At 37.6% G+C, this 18,824-nt stretch overlaps 1 protein-coding gene across 19 annotated transcripts in view; it reads right to left on the bottom strand.

Annotated features, from left to right (window-relative positions):
- Positions 1-18,129, bottom strand: part of celf2 (cugbp, Elav-like family member 2) — a 51,394-nt gene extending 33,265 nt beyond the window's left edge. For all 19 annotated transcript variants that reach the window (XM_066668996.1, XM_066669000.1, XM_066668999.1 and 16 more), the window contains exons 1-4: positions 18,051-18,129; positions 12,876-12,924; positions 8,117-8,251; positions 2,784-2,861 (exon numbers count right to left, since the gene is read on the bottom strand). In XM_066668996.1, the coding sequence (XP_066525093.1) occupies positions 2,784-2,861; positions 8,117-8,251; positions 12,876-12,924 (262 nt within the window). In that variant the 5' untranslated portion in view covers positions 18,051-18,129. The remainder of the gene's footprint in view (positions 1-2,783; positions 2,862-8,116; positions 8,252-12,875; positions 12,925-18,050) is intronic.
- Positions 18,130-18,824: the final 695 nt, after the last annotated feature.

The following is an 18,824-nucleotide window of genomic DNA, read 5'->3' as shown; positions in this document are numbered from 1 at the left end:
GAGATAAAAACGAGAGAGAAACAGGAGATTAAGCAGAAAAGTGTGTCTTGGGAAATGGAAACTACTGCCATATAAATAGGCCTTAGAGAGAGTCAACTAAACAAACACATTTAAATTTTATTCCAAATAACTGGCAGCATGATTTGGTATTCAAATATTTTAAGCACATTTTGAAAGAAATTTAGCAAAACTTACTTAAATATTGGCAAAATTAATGGCAATTCTCCACAATATATTTTACATCTAAAGAATAATATTATCATAGTGTATTGTTGAATCCATAATTGTAATGTTACATTTTTTTTACTGTACTGATTACTACCACAACCCAAGTGTCTCACGTCAGCTTAATTCCACCTTTATCTGAACCTCAGCAAAATATCAGCTCAGCAACTCCCACCACATTTCATTTTCTCTGAGCACCACAGAGCAATAATCAGCATGACTCTCTAAGACAGCATTAAATTAACCATAGTACAAGGCACAGTATGTGATAGGTGCCTCAAAATTTATACTGAAAAAAGCAGCCAATTTGAAGTATTCATATTAACAGAACAATAAGGATGGTCTATTACCGTAGTGGATTTGACCCGTTTTTAATGAGAAAAATGTGATTTTAGAAAGAGGTTGGTGGCTGATAACAAAATTTGATAAATTCATCTTTGTGTTAATTCAAATTTACGTTTTTATTACTCATATTTTACCTTCCCATGACCTATACCTCATTATCTCTATCAGTTTATTTTTTCTGTTTTTTCATTATTTGTTTTGCTCTCTCAGAGTGTCGCCAAGAGGAGGATGGGTAATGAGTCTTGTTCCTCTCAAGGTTTATTTCTCATATGCTAAGGGGGATTTTTCCAAGCCACTGTCTCCTTAGCATGCACCAGGCTCTCTGTATGGCTGCTTTCTGATGACACTGTGTTGTGAAACGTGATTAATAAATAAAATCTAATTTATCGAATCATAGCTGAAATATTTATTCCATTTTTAAAATAAATATAATGTAAAAATGAGTTAGAATAATTAGTTTTATTAATGCTCTCAATGCTGCACATTTTATGTGGCACAGCTGCACATACTTATGTTTGATACTATATAGTGCGACGCTAAGCAACGTTGTATATCCTGCAATAGCCTTACAAACCTGTGTTTTCAAAATGAATAGACGGAAATATGCTACAATTTTGAAATAATAATGTGTCTTTTCTAACTGCTCTAAATACTCAAATAAATACTCAAGTTATTTATTTGCACAAGAAACACAGTTTGTTTGTTTATTTATTTTGTCTGAAGTCATAATGATGTAAAGTTAATGGATTCTGCATCAGTGATGGAATGAAAACACACACACACACACACACACACACACACACACACACACACACACACACACACACACACAAACACCAGGAACATAATGCAGGGTAAAACATTTGGAGCTTAGTGAGTCAGGTGCTGATGCTGGATGATTGGTTCTGAATTGATACTTTGACTCATCCTAAAGGGACTGGAAGTATCCTCCATCGTTACAGACAACACAGTTCCACTGCTCCACAGCCCAAGTAGAGCACAGTGACTTTAGGCTCATGGACAGATGTTTCAGAGCACCTTATATATTATTAGCAGCAATTTTCTATGGCAATTAGATAAAATGCAAGCTATATTAGTGAGCTAGTGGTGTGTTAGTAATGTATTTTTTAAATTATATAAGCAAAATGGAAAGTTTTCATATGCTACTGAAAGTTCTGCTATGGCAAAACTCTATATTCTTTCTTCTCTCTTTCTCTCGCTCTCGCTCACACATACCCTATATTAGACACCTGTCAATCACTCACAGTGATGTGACATTTTTGACAAGCAGTGAGATGGACAGCTCAACACCCAATGACAGTTTTCTGGACACAAATGTGTTATTAAAGTGCCGTAAAGTTGATAAAGGCTAACGGCAGCCTTTAGCGTCATGCCATTAGTGTCACAATTTAAAGGGGGTAGTGACTTGGCCACCCCTGTTCAGTCAGGAAGGACCCCCAACGGGTCGATCTTGACTGACCACTGGTGGACAAGGCACTGCCCACTTCAAATTGTGACAGTAATGGTGGTGGTGGTGGGGTCGGGGGGGAGGGGGGCTATTAATTTAAGAGTTAGGAGTTTAAAAGTTCCTTTTCTTCTTTAGAAACATGAAGAGTGACTGAAGAAATTTTCTAGCTTTACTAATTCTCTCTCTCTCTCTCTCTCTCTCTGTGTGTGTGTGTGCGTGTGTGTGTGTGTGTGTGTGTGTGTGTGTGTGTGTGTCTCAATATATAAAAGTTCTGGCCTACTTTGGGCTTTAGTTTGAAGTGACAGACTTTTGGCTGATAGATACTGGCTGTGATATAGGCCCGAAAGAGAAAGGAGGCAGTGAGAGATGAGAGAGAGATGATGAAGAAAGAAAAGGAGAGAGAGAGAGAGAGAAAATGAAAGGAAAAAACAGTGATAGACAGAGCGAGAGAGATGAAAAACAAGAGATGGAATGAGAGAATGTGACAGAAGTGACAGCAAGGGAGAGGAAAGATATCTTACGAGATGGAGATGAGTTAAGGGAGAGAGACAGGAAAGATATAAAGAGAAAACAAGTCAGACAGAAGAATGAGACAGACTAAGGGAACATGAGAAACGAGAGTAATAGTCAAAGCAAGAGAGAACTAGTAAAGGAAGAAACGTAAGTAAAAAACGTGAAGAGAGGTAGAAGAAAAGGTGAGAAATAGAAGAGAGAGAGGGAGAGAGAGAGACGAGAGTACAGTACTCCATGGTCTGAGACTGATGCATGGCTTTGATTGCATTCTGTGCCATTGCCCTGGTAGAAAACGTGACAAACGCACATCCTGCAGGAAGGAACGAAGAGGGGGGGAGGGAACGAGGGAGAAGAGAGGAGGAGGAGAGACAAGAGAGAAACAAAACAAGACAAAAGGTTGGACAGGTCGTTATAAAGCCAAAAAACAGAGATTGTACAGAGAAGGCAGACAGCACTTTACTGCAAAGTGGCTCAGAGTAAAACATTCAACATTCGACAACAACATTAAACATTCAACTTTCTCCTTTAAACACTTTAAACAATGAACACTGAACACAGTCAACAAACATTCAGCAATATACAAACATTCTGTGTGAATGCGTGGTGTAAGACTTCAGTTTGGTGTTGTCAGATTGTGGTGGGTGTACGAGCATGAGTTTAGCGCTGGATTATAATTACACACACTCTCTGACGTAATGATATATGGTAACCTTTTTTTTTTTTAGAAATTTGGTTTCTGCTCACACATGTATATACACAAACATACACACACATTAATATTAATACACACACACACATACACACTTAATCATTTAAAACATTCCTGTAGCAGGTATATGTGTTCAGGTGTATGAAATTATTGATGCTGGTATTTAAAACTGCTTTTGATGTTAAATTAGTGGCACAATAATGAGCCGAGCTGCAGATACTAAAATGTCAGTGATGGTATGTTACACTGAAAATTTAAGTTCTGAAACATACTTCTGGTGTAGTATGTTATTATCAGATATATTCTTAAATATTATCTAATTTGTTTATTTTGCAGAAATCAGAGACCACTCATTTATTCAATTTCCACATATAACTTTAATGAGAGCTGCACTAAGAAGAAGCTACTTAATGATAAAAAAAAGCAGAATATGTTAAAAAGCCTGTTGTAAAGCCAGTAATATTCATGCAAGATTCAGAACTGTAGGAGTTTTTCGGACAATGTCAGGCTCAAAAAGTAGGTCCATGGGATAGTGTATCACTGAATTTGGAGACATCAGAACTGCAGACCCGGTCATTCTCTGCTGCATCACCCATCACCAAAGTAAAGAAGCATAAAACTGAAGAAACATGCAAAGCAAAGTAATACAACTCAGGAATAGAACTAGGAGCAAAATAAATGCTTGCGTTTTCAGAGGTGGTGACAGCTCCGTGACCTGAAGCAAATGTTCTACTGCAATTACATATGTCCACCAGAGAGGCTGCCAATTCCCCAAATTTACATAATGCTGCTTTAAGTATAGGTTATTCATTTTCAGTAAATTTCTTTTAATCCAAAAGTGGTGAATTTAAGCCCAACTTTGCTTCAAATCTCAAAGCAGTTTGTATTCATCCTTCAACTGTGAGAGGACAACTATAAACACTGTTGTTCTGAAAGAATGTGCAACTTTTATGAAGCTAGTACTGAGATTAAAGAAAAACAATGTGCATTTTTTATTATACTTAGATATTGAAGCTTATGTGTAGTTTTAGATTCAATATGTATTTTTTCCAGCCCGAGTCTAAAAACTGAATCAATTCATAACATTTTATGATGAATTTGAATGGAAATTAAATATTTGAAGAATGGTTTCTGATTTCTGCAAAGTACTGTATATGTTCTCTTGCAGTTGTTCACACATACAGGAATATATGCTGTTTTCCTCATCTCCCTCTCTCTTTCTCTCTCTCTCGCTCTCACTCACTCACACGCACATACACTCCTCCATACTTCACTCATTCACACCGTAGAATCCACTCTGCATATCACAGACATATTTGCATTTTTATGCACCTGATAGACACCCCAAAAAAAAAAAAAAAACAGTGAGGAAAAGCAATCTCCTGCCTCTCCACTGTAATCATGACAAACGATCTCATGAGACATGAGAGTGACGCTGGAGACCAGCCTGCAGTGGCGGTTGGGAAATGGAGTCTTTAGGATTTAAGCTGAAACCTAGGTGTCAGGAAAAGTAACAGGCCATATGGAGGCACACCAGGAAGCTGGCAGTGTCTAAGGCGTCTGCTCTACTGTACACACATACACACTCTTTCACTCTCTCTATGTCTCTCTATCTCTCTTTATCTCTCTCTCAGTTAGTCTCTCTCGCACACAGAGAAACATAAACTTTCATTCTATCCCTCTCTCAAACACGTATGCACATGTGGATAAATGAGTGACATGAGTTTTTGTCTCAGAAAGGCAAAAGAAGGAACAAAGATAAAAACAAAGAATCTAGTTAATATAAAAGAATGACACAAAAGGAAGATGGAAGAAAGTATGAAAAGAATGGAGAAAAAAAGGACATAACACATTGACAGGAAAACTAAAGAACAAAAGTAATAACAAAAAAAATCACTGGAACAAATAAACTTTATCAATAGTAAAAAAAAAAGCAATATAAAGCAAACAGAATTGAGGAAGAAAGGGAAAAAAGAAAAGCATGACAGAACGAAACAATGAGAGAAAAAGAGAATTTACCTGTCATTTAGCCCTATGTTCAGTAGGAGGTGCTGTCTGTCCACTTCATCTGCTCTAAATATTAACTAACCATTCTCTCTCTCTCTCTCTCTCTCTCTCTCTCTCTCTCTCTCTCTCTCTCTCCGTCCCATTTTTTTGTTTTTCCTGAGAGTGTGGCCACTCCGTTGTGAACGAATGAAAGGGTGTTTATTTTAAGGTTGTTTAATTAATGCCATCATTAAAGTGGGTTTAGGCTCTAAAGGAGCGATCTGTGAGTTTTGGCAAAAGCTGAGAACCCTCCGGAGAGACACAATCTCCAGGGAGTAAACAAAAAAACTTTTCTTTCTTTTCCAAACTTCCAGACTCTTAAGTCCTCATTTCCTGCTGTCCCGCTCTAAAGTTGCTCCAAACAAACAAAAAGTGAGCAAAGTAAAAGGAAACAGAATTTCTGTAGAGGTTACTCTCTTCATATTTCTAGTGGAGCAATCAACAGAAGGTATAAATATATGATGGGCCACATGGTGTCATCAGAAAAGAGAGAAAGAGGGAATAAGGGAGAAGATATATAGGAAGAGAGAGAGAGAAAGAGAAAGAGAGAGAGAGAGAGAGAGAGAGAGAGAGAGAGAGAGAGAGATAGTTTGAAGAAAGTGGGGTAGGTCCCTAGGCGCAGAACTCACATGTGGCGTGATCTATATTTTATTAATAGTGAAACACTAGTGATTGATAGACCTCTGTAATAGTCTGGATTGGAGAGAAAGGTAGGAAAAGCGAGAGAGAGAGAGAGATAGGAGAAAGACAGATTTAATTACATCAATGCCAATGCTGAAACCTGCTAAACTCAGAAAGCGTGAGATAGAAGGAGAGTGAGAGACAATCTCTCTCTCAAGACCAACCTGTGAGGCAAAGTATTAACTTATCATCAATTTATTATAATTGTTTAACCAATAAATTTTCTATTGTTTTATTTCTGGTTCTTCTTTCACTCCTCCTTATGGGTAGCATTCATTGCTTTGGCAGTAATTAAATAATGTAACATTTGTGTGAGTAAAACATATGAGGAAAATGGTGAAAAAAGTCAAGCGGGAATGAATGGGAGAAAAAACAAAGAGAAGTAAAAAGAAAATGGAAAACGAAACAGGAGAGCTGAGAAAAGAAAAATTAAAAATTAAAAAATGGGTGACGATAGAAAGAAGAAAAAAGAATTGGAGACAAAGACAGGGAGGGAGAAAAGTGTGAGAAAGAGAATAGGACCAAGAAAGAGGAATGGGAGAGAAATAGAGGAAAAATGGGTGGGAGACATTTAATCTAAATACAGCTCAGCGTTCCTGGTTGTCAGGTACCACAGCGGTCATCCTGCTCTCCTCTACACACGTTTAATCATCTATTTATTCAGTCCTTCTGTTTTCTTTCGTTTCGTTGTAGGGTGAGGTTCTGTAAAGCGAACATCCCTCCGTCAGGACGATTTCAAATATATCTCTCAGCATGAGCTCAGGGACTAAAGTTAATCTCATGTGGAATTAAAATATTCATGAGAACCAGAGAGAAAAAGAGAGAGAGAGGGAAGAGTTGGGAGAGGAGGGATAGAGGACATTGCAGAGAGAGAAAGAGAAAAGAGAAAGACAGAGAAGCAAAGAAATGGAGAAAGGAAAACAGGAAAGAGGGAGCAGACAAGAGAAGGAGAGAAAAATAAGATGAAAATTATAGTAGATGATGACAGTAAAAAACTGGGCGAGAGATAAAAAATGGATAGTGGGTGGAGTTTTTAAAAAATGAATGACAGCAAGTGTGACCTGAGCATTACAAGATGCTGAGGTTTGTGTCCATACAGGCTTTAATGTATAGGTACAAAACACACACACACACACACATGCGCGCGCCAGACTATATATTTTTAGGTCAACACAAATTGGCTGTCTCTCAGCTGAAATCCTACTGCTTTTTCTATGGATTTTTACAGACACCAGTTTGTTGCTAAGGCCTTGTTCAGACGGACAGCTCATATACGATTGGCGCAGGGCAGGTTTTCCATACTCTGATGAACAGCCACATTGGTAGGTGTTTTCAAATCTGATTCATTTTTTTTCAATAAATCATTTGTAGGCAAAGTTTTGCTGTGTGCATACTCCTGCCTGCAACGTTTATATGACAGGTGACACTCTTACCGTACTTTTACCTTACTTACAGATATGGTCACGTATAACTTGCAGTCTGGATGATCTAAAAATCTGATTTTAGAATCAAATCTGTAGTGTGAAAAGATCACACTTAGTGCTGAAAATGTATCATTTTAAAAGTGAGACATTCTGGAATGTGATTATGTTCTGAGCAGTAATAGAACAGCTGTTCAGAGCCATTCAGTGAAAATATGATGGTGGTCCTTTACAAATTAAGTTATTCCCAAAAGTAGCTGAATGTCCATGTTCGTCACAGTAAAGTGTATCAGATTATGGAATTGGAGATTTAAATGTGTATATCTCTATGATTTTTTTATCATTTATAAAACAAGCTGTGTTATGCCTTTTTTGGTTCATGTACTGAGATATAATTATGTATTCATAAATTACAACAAAAGACCACTAATATAGTGTACACATTATATAGTACAATATAAAGCAACCACAATTTACAGTGAAAGTAGAACTGAATTAACTGAGCATTATCTTCTCATGAGGTGATATTGGTTGAGATTATTATAAAAACATTTTGAAGAAGTCATATATAGTCTTTAAATTATATGATGTTCACTGCCAAATATCTAAGACTGGCGTTGATATCACTGTATTATGGCTATCTAAGTACTAACCAATATCCACCCATAAGTCTGTAAGTCTGTTTGTGTGTGTGTGTGTATGTGTTACCTCGGCTAAGTCCATCTGGTCCTCTCAGGATGCGACATTCCTCGATCTGACCAAAAGCGGAAAACATGACCCGGATATCATTCTCATTACACTTCTTCGACACCATCCCAATAAACAACTTCCTGTCCTCCACCGCTGAGAGAGAGAGAGAGAGAATGAGAGAGAGCATTAGAGGTAAAGTGAAAGATAGAGAAACAGGAGTTAACAAAGGAGATAAGATAGATAAATTAAAGAGAAACAGGGAAGAGGAGAGGGAGAAGAACAGAATAAGAACAGAGATAGGAGAGAAGAGTGATGAACAAGTAGGGGTGAAAGAAAAGACATCTCATTAGAACATTGACACTCTTTCAACATCTCACATTCTGCCAAAATATTACAATAATGAAAATAACACATGAATTACAATAAAAGGCAATAATAACTACACAATAAGTGACAACAATAGTAAATAGAGATATCGATAATTTTAAAAAATGTTTTGGCAAAATTTATGAAAAGATACACTAACTGTCCATTCTTTCAGGTCCACTGAACATACAGGAATAGTGTAGTCCATTTGTTGTTCTGCTTATTTTGTTTGACCCCCTTCACTGTCAGTTTTCCATATTTGTCAATGGTCAGGGCCACCACAGAGCAGGTATTGTTTGACTGGTGGATCATTCTTAGCATTGCAGTCACACTGACATGGGGGTGGTGTTTTAGTGCATGCTGTGGTATGACTGGATCAGACACAGCAGTGCTACTTAAGCTTTGAAATGCCACAGTGTCACTGCTGGAGAGAGGAGTCTACCTGCCAAAAATATCCAGCCAACAGTCTCCTGGGGGCAGCGTACACTTATCACTGATGAAGGACACGGCAACCAACACAAACTGTGCAGCAATAGATGAGCTATTATCTACATTTACAAGGTAGAGCAAACAAGCAAGGTGTGTCTAACAGAGTGGACAGTGAGTGGACACAGTGTTTAAAATTCCAGCAGCATTGCTGTATCTGATCCACTCATACAAACACCTCACACACTACCACACCTCCATCACATCAGTGTCAGTGCAGTGCTGAGAATGATCCACTTCCCAAATCATACCTGTTCTCTGGTGGTGCTGACCATCACAAAAAAAGGGTAAACAAAGTATGCTGAGCAATGGATGGAGTAGAGTCTGTAACTCTAGCACTATAAAGTGGTCCTGTATGGACACTGGAGCAGAGAGAAAGGACTGAGTGTAGACGATGACGTGTGAGGTGGGATGTGTGCCTGTCTCCCAGTATTATCTTTCATTTATTTCCAGCTCAGTACATGATTCATAAATTGGGATTGGTTGTTTAAATCTGTCTGAGAAATGTTCTCATGTTATTTTAGAAATTTTGGCACTCTCCGCTCTCACAGTGAACACACAGTCACTCATCTCTGGGCAGCCAGGACCTGTTATACCTGCCCTTTTCTTTAGACAGGCGGTAGTCACTGAGCCAGTTGTTGGTCAGGATCAATTTCTTGCTGTGGATCTCTGACAGTCAGGAGAGTTTGTGTAGTGGATGTAGTAAAGTTTGTACTCTCTTTTTATCGCATGAAGCATTCTAGTTTAATTTGAGCCTGAATTTATTGTTGTATAGCGTTTGGATGTATATTTGTATATCGGAGTGTCTTAAATATAAGTGATTGAACTTTTGGCAGTTAGCTTCCAAATAAAGTTAAAGCAAATCAAAGTTATGATGTAAACAGCACACAAAAGTACCAGTCAAATGTTTGGACACCCCCACTCAGGGACGGTTTCCTTGGTTTGGTGCCATTTTCCAGATATTGTGAATGTACAGTACCAGTACCATCTTATCATTCAGTGGTTTTTCTTTGTTTTTTATTATTTTCTACATTATAAATGAATAAAATTATGAAGGAACACATGGACAAACAAACCAGAATTTTTAATACTTTAGTTTCTTCAAAGTAGCCACCTTTTGCTTTGATGACAGCTTTGCACACTCTTCTCTCAATCACCTTTATGAGGTCGTCGCCTGAAATGGTTTTCATTAAACAGCTGTGGCCTCGTCAAGAGTTAATTTGTAGAACTGCTCGCCTTCTTAATGTGTTTGAAACCATAACTTGGGTGCAGAGGTAAGGCTGGTACATAGTTCTATACAGTGAATACCCCGATTCCAACAATGACTAATGAGAAGATGTGTCCAAACTGTTGACTGGTACTGTATGGAGTTTGCATGTTCTCCCTGTGCTTGCATGGGTTTCCTCCAGGTATTCCAGTTTCCTCCCATAGTCCAAAGACATGCATGTTAGGTTGATCCATTTCCCTAAATTGCCTGTAGGTGTGAGTGTGTCTGCTGACAAGTGATTGGGATGCTCAGTCAGGTTATCAACTCCCATAGATCACCATGATTACAGTGAATGCCTGACTCTTCTGTGCAGCCAACCATTGCAAAGCGATGACGGCAATGTGTGAGTATATATATAAATATATATGTATGTATGTAATTTCGTGGGTAGGCTCTGGACCCACCGCGACCCTGAATTGGATAAGCGGTTTCAGACAATGAATGAATGAATTAATTATGTATGTATATACGGGCAGTGTCTCCAAATATTTGAAGTCATTATATGACCAGTGTATGTTACAGATTGACAGTGAGACGCACAGACAGATAGATTGACATCTCTCTCTCTCTCTCTCTCTCTCTCTCTCTCTCTCTCTCTCTCTCTATATATATATATATATATATATATATATATATATATATATATATATATATATATATATATATATATAGTGCTATATAGATTCACAAGATCAATAAAGTCCTATGAATCTTGCTGTCCATTTAGACAGATGTCTAGGTAGATAGAGAACATTAGAGAGGAAGTGAATGAGAGAGATGGAGAGAGAGAGCGAGAGAGAGAGAGAGAGAGAGAGAGAGATTGTGATTGGTGTTTAATGAGGAAAGTGTGTCTCTCAGCGGTGCTGCAGATAAACACACTGCTACACTGCTGCACTCTGGGAAATCAATAGCTCACTTGTTTATTTTGCTGTTTGAATTGTTTGTGCATTTAACAGCAATGGGATGAGCTCGCGATAAGTGCTGTTTCCAAGCTTTTCCTCTTCTATCTCTTTCTCTCTCTCTGTTTCTCTGTCTCTCTCTCACACACACACTTCTACGCTCTAAAAGATTAGCTGCTCTCAGCAGTATAATTAATTTACTTGCAGAAAATATGAGATATATCAGACCTGAGGTAAACAACACACACAGAGAGAGACACACATTCAGAGGTTGATGGGTGACAATGTGTAGTAATCTTGTGTTAAAGTTCAGAGCTAAAGAAAATTAGGGATCTTACGGCTGCAGCAGAATAACAATCCTTTTTCTCACATATTTTACTACACAACAGACAAACACACACACACACACACACACACACACACACACACAAACTTATTCTCAGGTGACAGATGAATATTAAAGAGGCAATATCTGAAATTTTAAACATAACAAATAATTTTCAGTCTAATTGTATATGTTTCCTGAGCAGAAAATTTAAATACACACTCTGTGTGTTTTGTCCTTAGCTCCTTGTTTTCATACTTGAGATGGTCATGTGTGGAAACTTTGGCCCGACCCATGTTTATTTGCCCCCACCCCCAAGTGACAAGACAGTGACTGCAATTTCAGCATTGTGTATGTACAATGACAGCGTGAAATGCAAAATCTTTAGGACAAAAGTAACTATTGAAGTATTTCTCAGCTGAAAATAAAGCTCTTCATCTAAAAATGCCTCTCACACAAAAACATCAAAAATACATGAATAAACACTGGACAGGCTTTACCAAATGCCTGGTGTTATGTATTTTAATAAGTGTTTAAATCGTAAATGTAAAACATAGACATACAGAGAAATGTTTATATAGAATGATGTTCATTGTTCACTGATGACACAGTTTTCACTTATGGCAGTATGGAATGGTTGTTGTAATTAATTTACAGTTAAAGTTTTTTCATGTTTTCTGCTATCCTTTGGATTGAAGGCAGTGAGTAAATCACCTGGTCAGATCTATCTCTGTCATTTATACTTTCAGTTTGTCTGAAAAACTAAACCAAACATACTGTGTTTTTGCAATTCACATGAACTGAACCTTGGTGAGGTTCAGTTCCAGACTGAGACCCTTTTTTTTCCTATAGAGACTAAACTGTTTTGATAGTTGCTATGGTCCGAGGAGTGTACAGAAGTGTGTTCAACCAGCTCAGCTGAAGAGTCACATTTCTATAACAATTAGATTTGGTAGCCAAATCTAATTTGATACCAAATTAGATTTGTTAGAAAAAATATCACATCACACAGCATCTCTAACAGATTCATTCATTCATTCATTCATTCATTATCTGTAACCGTTTATCCAGTTCAGGGTCGTGGTGGGTCCAGAGTCTATTCTTCATTCTTATATAAGTTCATTCTTATATTTGTGTTTTTTTGCGATATTCATGATATACCTCAAATAACTCAGAGCCATTGGTTAAGATTTTTAAATGTCACTGTAGCACAGCTACTTGCTTCTTAGCCTAAAACAGAGTGTGCGTTTAAATGGTTCAACGTGAGGGGAAATATACACAGAGTGAAACACACTGCTGCCCAGAAATACATATAGACAAATGGACATAAACAAGAACAAATATGAAGATACACACAAGAGATACAAACAGCTGCATACATAAACATGTGCGCACACACACACACACACACACACACACACACCAAACACTCACCATTAGATTTCTCACTGTCTGCAGGCTTCATCTGAATGGGATGGTGCATCTGTAAGACAGGACACATACACCGGTTACACATACTACACAAACTACACACAACATTTAAACATTACACTACAGATTAGAATCTCTCTCTCACACACACACACACACGCCACACACAAATATTTGCTTAGGTATTAGAAAACATAAAGGGGCACCCTGGCCAAAATCATATATCTAATTATTCTCATAAAAATACACCGCTGCACTGCTCATCTTCAAGAGTTAAAATTCCACTCTAAACACAGTCCAACTCCATTTGGGTTACGTATCTCAAATATGGAGGACCTATGAATTGTGTGAGTTGTGTTACCCTATATTTGAGAATGATGTATATGAATAGACTCTTTTCTGACTGGCTGTTTCATGTTTCATTCAGTCATGTCTGAAACATTGTTAATAACTTCATCAGGAGTGGGTAGAACTAAACTGCTCTAGGCTTAATTTATGGTCAAATGTTCGTATAAATATATGTACTTTTGTAAAATCACAGTAGTAAATAACTTCAAACAGTTTAAGCTGTTTTTGCACTTAATGCCCACTTTAAAAATGCTTCCATATCACTTGTAAAATGTTAGCAGCTTTGTTTTCCATGATATAGACCTTTTACAAAAACTGCTACTGGTTAGAAGTGGGAATATGACAACTTCTTTTTTAGTTTAGACAACTGAGTGTGTGTGTAATTTTTGTACCTATATATCAGTGTCTAGATGTGCTGAAAGATTAATGGTTTTTAAATCTAAATCACAAGTTGAGAGAGTGCAATTTTAGCAGGAGCAACAATTTTAATTACAGCATACATTATCGAGAACAATGTTTTATCAAGTTTTAAATGAGGACTTTTAGCTTCTATAACAGAGTCAGAACAGTCAGAGGTAACAGAACAGTGTTGCATGCATGAAAAGAACCATAATTATATCATTGTCTGGCTCTTTACATTAAGCTTTTTCTTGCAAATAATAACTATTCTGGACCTTAAATTATAGAAATTTATTTCAATTCAATCAGAATAGCAATTTTGAACAATAAGATTAGATATTTTTTTTAACAATCCAGCCCTAATGTCTAGCTTGGCAGTCGCGATGGGTTGACACCCCAGGGGTTTCCCTAGGTTGTTTGATGAAAAGTGAAAAATGTTGAATGATCGAAAACACACACACACACATTCTGATGTGACTGGGGGACCCTCCTGTGCTTCATAATATTACATAACATATAACATAAGACATATTTAAAGACCAGAATATCCCTTTAACAGTCAACATAAACTTGAATTGAACTTCTACCACAAACACAAACATAGACAATCCCCCACCTCCAACACACACACACACGCGCACACATCATTCTTTCATTTTTCATGTCAAAGTCCCCTGCATGTGTAAACATTTGATGCTGAGAAATCAGTAAGGTGTGTGTGTGTGTGTGCGTGTTTCTGGCAGACAGTAGCCTCTGTCTTTTGCATGATGAAACTGGCTGGTAAGCACTTCTGAGGTTCTTTCGTTCCTCCCTTCTTTCTTTCTTTCTTTGCTCGTTGGCATTTTCTTTCTTACATTTTCTTTTATTTATTATCACTCTTTTCCATTTGTTCTTTCTAGAAATTTATATTTCTAGGTTTCAATCTAAGAATTGACCTAACTTACTTTAAGTATAATTCTTACAAATTAGTTTAATGTTTAATGAAACTGCTTTGAGTCAACTGCTTGTGAACACTAGCCCATGTAAATGTTTTAATATAGACAATACAAAATATGTGGTTTATCTCATATTAGGGAAAACTTTGTTGGGTTTGCATGGGGATTGAACTTAAACCTTGGTCCCATGCATAAGATTGAACTTGAAAACAGAAAATCATCAAGCTACATTGGGTTTGGACTAAATTCCAAGCTGCCTGATTGCGCAGTGTGTCTGTTTGGCTGTGGCTGCATGTTAAACAGATCTGCTAAGCTCCAGTAGATGCTTTAGATTTATCACCTGCTCACATTTCTCATTTACACCCTCCACACACACGCTCTTTCACTCTGTCTGTCTGTCTGTGTCTCTCTCTCTCTCTCTCTCTCTCTCTCTCTCTCTCTCTCTCTCTCTCTATATATATATATATATATATATATATATATATATGTATATATATATATATATATATATATATATATATATATATGTATATATATATATATATATATATATATGTATATATATATATATATATATATATAGAGAGAGAGAGAGAGAGAGAGAGAGAGAGAGAGAGAGAGAGAGACAAAAGGCGATGCCACTAATTAAACTGATAAAGCTCCTAACCTTTTACTATCCCCTAAACCCATTAAATTATTATGTTAAAATTCTGCTCTTGGTACAGTATTTAATGTTGTTTTCTGTAGGGTTTGAGCCTCAATTACATAATGCACATGCACACACACACACACACACACACACACACACACACACAAGGGTCAAGGCTAGCTGGAAGTATGTTAAGGCCTCAGATGGATTCGGTTACAAATGTGTGTCAGAAATAAACTGTCTCATCATCAAGTGTTGTTCAACTCTGACCTCTACCTACACACTCTCTCAGTCAAACTGCAGCGAGGGATTCTGCTCTGAAGGTTTTGTAAGCTACTTACTAAAAAACTTTAGAGATCATGGTCTCTCTCTCTCTCTCTCTCTCACTCTCACCTCACATACACACACACGCACACCCACAACACACACTCCTACTCAGTGTGAGAGTGCTAAAGGCCAAAGTCATAATTTATTTTTAATACATACGCATACACACACACACACACACACACACAAGACTGGAAGTGTTTGAGGTGTCCAAACTCAAAAGCACACACACACACAATCACACACTTGCTCCACATGAGGCTGAATCTGAATGAACTAGAACAAATCATCATCCTGAACATCATTGCTCAGCAGAGATGCTGCGCCCAGCTGCATCGTCTAGAGCAACATTGTGTGTTTGTGTGTGTGTTCGTACACTCACTGGCAACACAAGTAAGACTCATTCACTATGGCTGCAGTCATTTCAATTGTTGCTTTAGTCCATTTAAACCTAGACCTGTGTACCTTCAATCGCCTCTACTTACATTACATTTATTGTTGTAAAAAGCACCCTTTACATATTCATCTTAAAACTAGTGCTGACTTGGTCTTTTATCATTTAAAAAGTAAATTTCATGTTCACTTTGAAAAAAGGGTCCTGTGACTGATGAGGTCCTCTCAAAGTTACATTTTCATTACATTTATTTCATCCTATATTCAATTGCAGTTGTATATTTTAAAGCTGAACTGAATCCATACACTCAGCTTTGTCTCTGTGCTTTGCATATTAAATTTCTATTTTCAATCATTTCACTATAAAAAGGTTCAAACAAACACATTCCCACTGCTTTATGTCTATTTCCTTTTATGTGCAAAAGAAGACTGCAAAAGAGAGAGAATGCTATATTACATCTGTTACTTGCTAGCAACATAAGGTGCAAACTTCAGCCACAAAACATGTCTAGGCTGATCAAGTGTTTTTGGAGTGAAGTGGAAATAGAGTTATCTCACTTCATGTAAGCGGAGCATGATTTACTTCACTGTCATTTTACTGGACATCTGTTCAAAACACAGGGCCATCACCTTTTAAGCCTCAGCCAAAGTAGTAAAACACATCTTCATTAGAACACTTAAGCGTGCCTCACATTTATAAAAATAACCAGATGCAGTACACTCGAGAACATCCAAGAGATTGAAAGGGGAAATTGGAGTTACGTGAAAGGTTCAAAGAAATCAATGCTTTTAGCCTTAAAGGATGTCTATAGCAAAACAAGTGTGTGTACATACACACACCATGTACATTCACCACCACAAAAGCTTTATCACAAAATCAAGTGTTTTATTTCTCCTTGTGCAGAGAAGGCAGGGGAAATAGAGAGGAAGCGATAAGGAAAAAGAGCGAAACAGTGAGAGAGAAAAAGGCTAGCAGCTGGAGGGCACTCTTAAGGACTTGTCCTAGATTACCTCTCATTCGTCCTTAGCTAAGAGTCAAGAACAAGAGAGGACACACACACACTCGCGCCTGTGCGCACACAACGGCCCTCTGAGCATACACTGATTAGTGAAGAGAGATTGAGGGAATTGATGCTGATTTTTTCTGGCTTTTTTCATGTTTCCGATGCTAATGAAAACCTCTTCATTCTCCCAGTTTCACAACCTGCACTGCAGGAGTGGCTGATTACCCTGAGATTCACTGAGTGTTTTGGGATTGTTTCATGTGTGTATGACTATTCAATACAGGTAATGATAGCATTATTGTGACATCCGTAAAGTGTGATATCCCATCCCCTAATATCAGTTATGTTCACATGTTGGAAAACTGATAACCTGAGATTGGTGGTTAGTAAATAAATTATTATAAGAAAAATAACTTTTGGGCTGTTTGCAATGTGGCCTCTTTAATCATCATCAGTAGTGATTGCTTAGAGGCCAGGCATAATGGAGAATGTCCAGTGCAGTCTTAAAATCCCACAATAACCATAGTGTCCATAATAATGTTGTAAAACACAAAATATGTCAACAATTTCAATGTTGCTATTACCATTATTTATGCAAGTCTAGGAAATTTGTGAACTTTAAATCACAAAATTTGATTTATATGAAGATGCTCCTCTTAGGGTCCAGTTTTAGGGTCCATTCATTTTACAACGTATACTACTCCTTCTATTGGATATAGTGATTACCAGGCTGTTTTATATATATAAAAATTATATGTACATATATATTTTAAACAGGACACATCATATACTTTTCGAACATTTTGATCCAGTCACATAGCCATGTGCCAGATCCAATTTGTCACAAATTTCTCACAAATTGAGAATTTTTCTTTAGTATTAGGCTCCTGTGAAAATCAGACCTATCACACATTTCGCCAAAAATATCTGATTTGTGCCACCTTCAGCTCTGGAATGTAGACACAGCCTTAAAACCTAACCCACTTTAAAAACAAGGCACTCTTTTGATATAAAGTGATTCATCTAATTCGCCATTATCATGCAATCATTCACGTTTATTCACCAACAGCCGAACAAATGAACTGATAAACAAGTAAACAATAACAAGTAAACAAGCACTCACCCCAGTTAAGGTTTTTATGTTGTGCAGTGCATTCTGGGCCTCGAGGGCGGCTTTCCGCGTGTAAAACGTGACAAAACAGCACCCTGGAGGGGAGAGAGAGAGAGAGAGAGAGAGAGAGAGAGAGAGAGAGAGAGAGCATTTTAAATGAGCAGAAAACACAACTGGATTTGATCTTTTCTTCTCTTTTGGCTGCCTGCTGAGAGGGAATTGTCTCAGCGCCAAACAACACAGAAGGAGAGAGACAGAAGAGTGAGAGAGAGAGAGAGAGAGAGAGAGAGAGAGAGAGAGAGAGAGAGCACAAGAGGGAGAGAGAGAGAGGGAGTCGGGATAGAGAATGGTTGAGACAAAGGGGAATGAGGGGAGAGAATAAGAGAGTGAAGACTGAAAAAAATAGCCAGAAAAAGGTAGTAAACAGCCAGAAAGCAAAGGGCGAGAGGGACATGCAGAGAGAGAGAGAGAGAGAGAGAGAGAGAGAGAGAGAGATGATCGGCACGGAACTTTGTATTTGTCCTGGTTTTTCTTCTGTGCCGTGTGTGGAAACTGGGCTTCGGTGTGTGTAGTTTGTTTGTGTGTGTGTGTGTGTGTGTGTGTAAACCCTTTATATGCCTCTCTGCAGCCCGGATGCATACACTGCACTGCAATACAGGGAGTGCTCAGAATACAGTGTAGAATAGAATATATCCATTAATATAAAGATATTCAGCAAATTAATTTCACATGTTTTCATTTTATAGAAGGACTAACCAATAAAATTTATTTTGTGTTCATGACCTT

The sequence above is a fragment of the Hoplias malabaricus genome, chromosome 4 (assembly GCF_029633855.1).
Source record: "Hoplias malabaricus isolate fHopMal1 chromosome 4, fHopMal1.hap1, whole genome shotgun sequence".
In the NCBI taxonomy this organism is placed as follows: Eukaryota; Metazoa; Chordata; class Actinopteri; order Characiformes; family Erythrinidae; genus Hoplias; species Hoplias malabaricus.
This window is presented reverse-complemented; position numbering and strand designations above follow the sequence as displayed.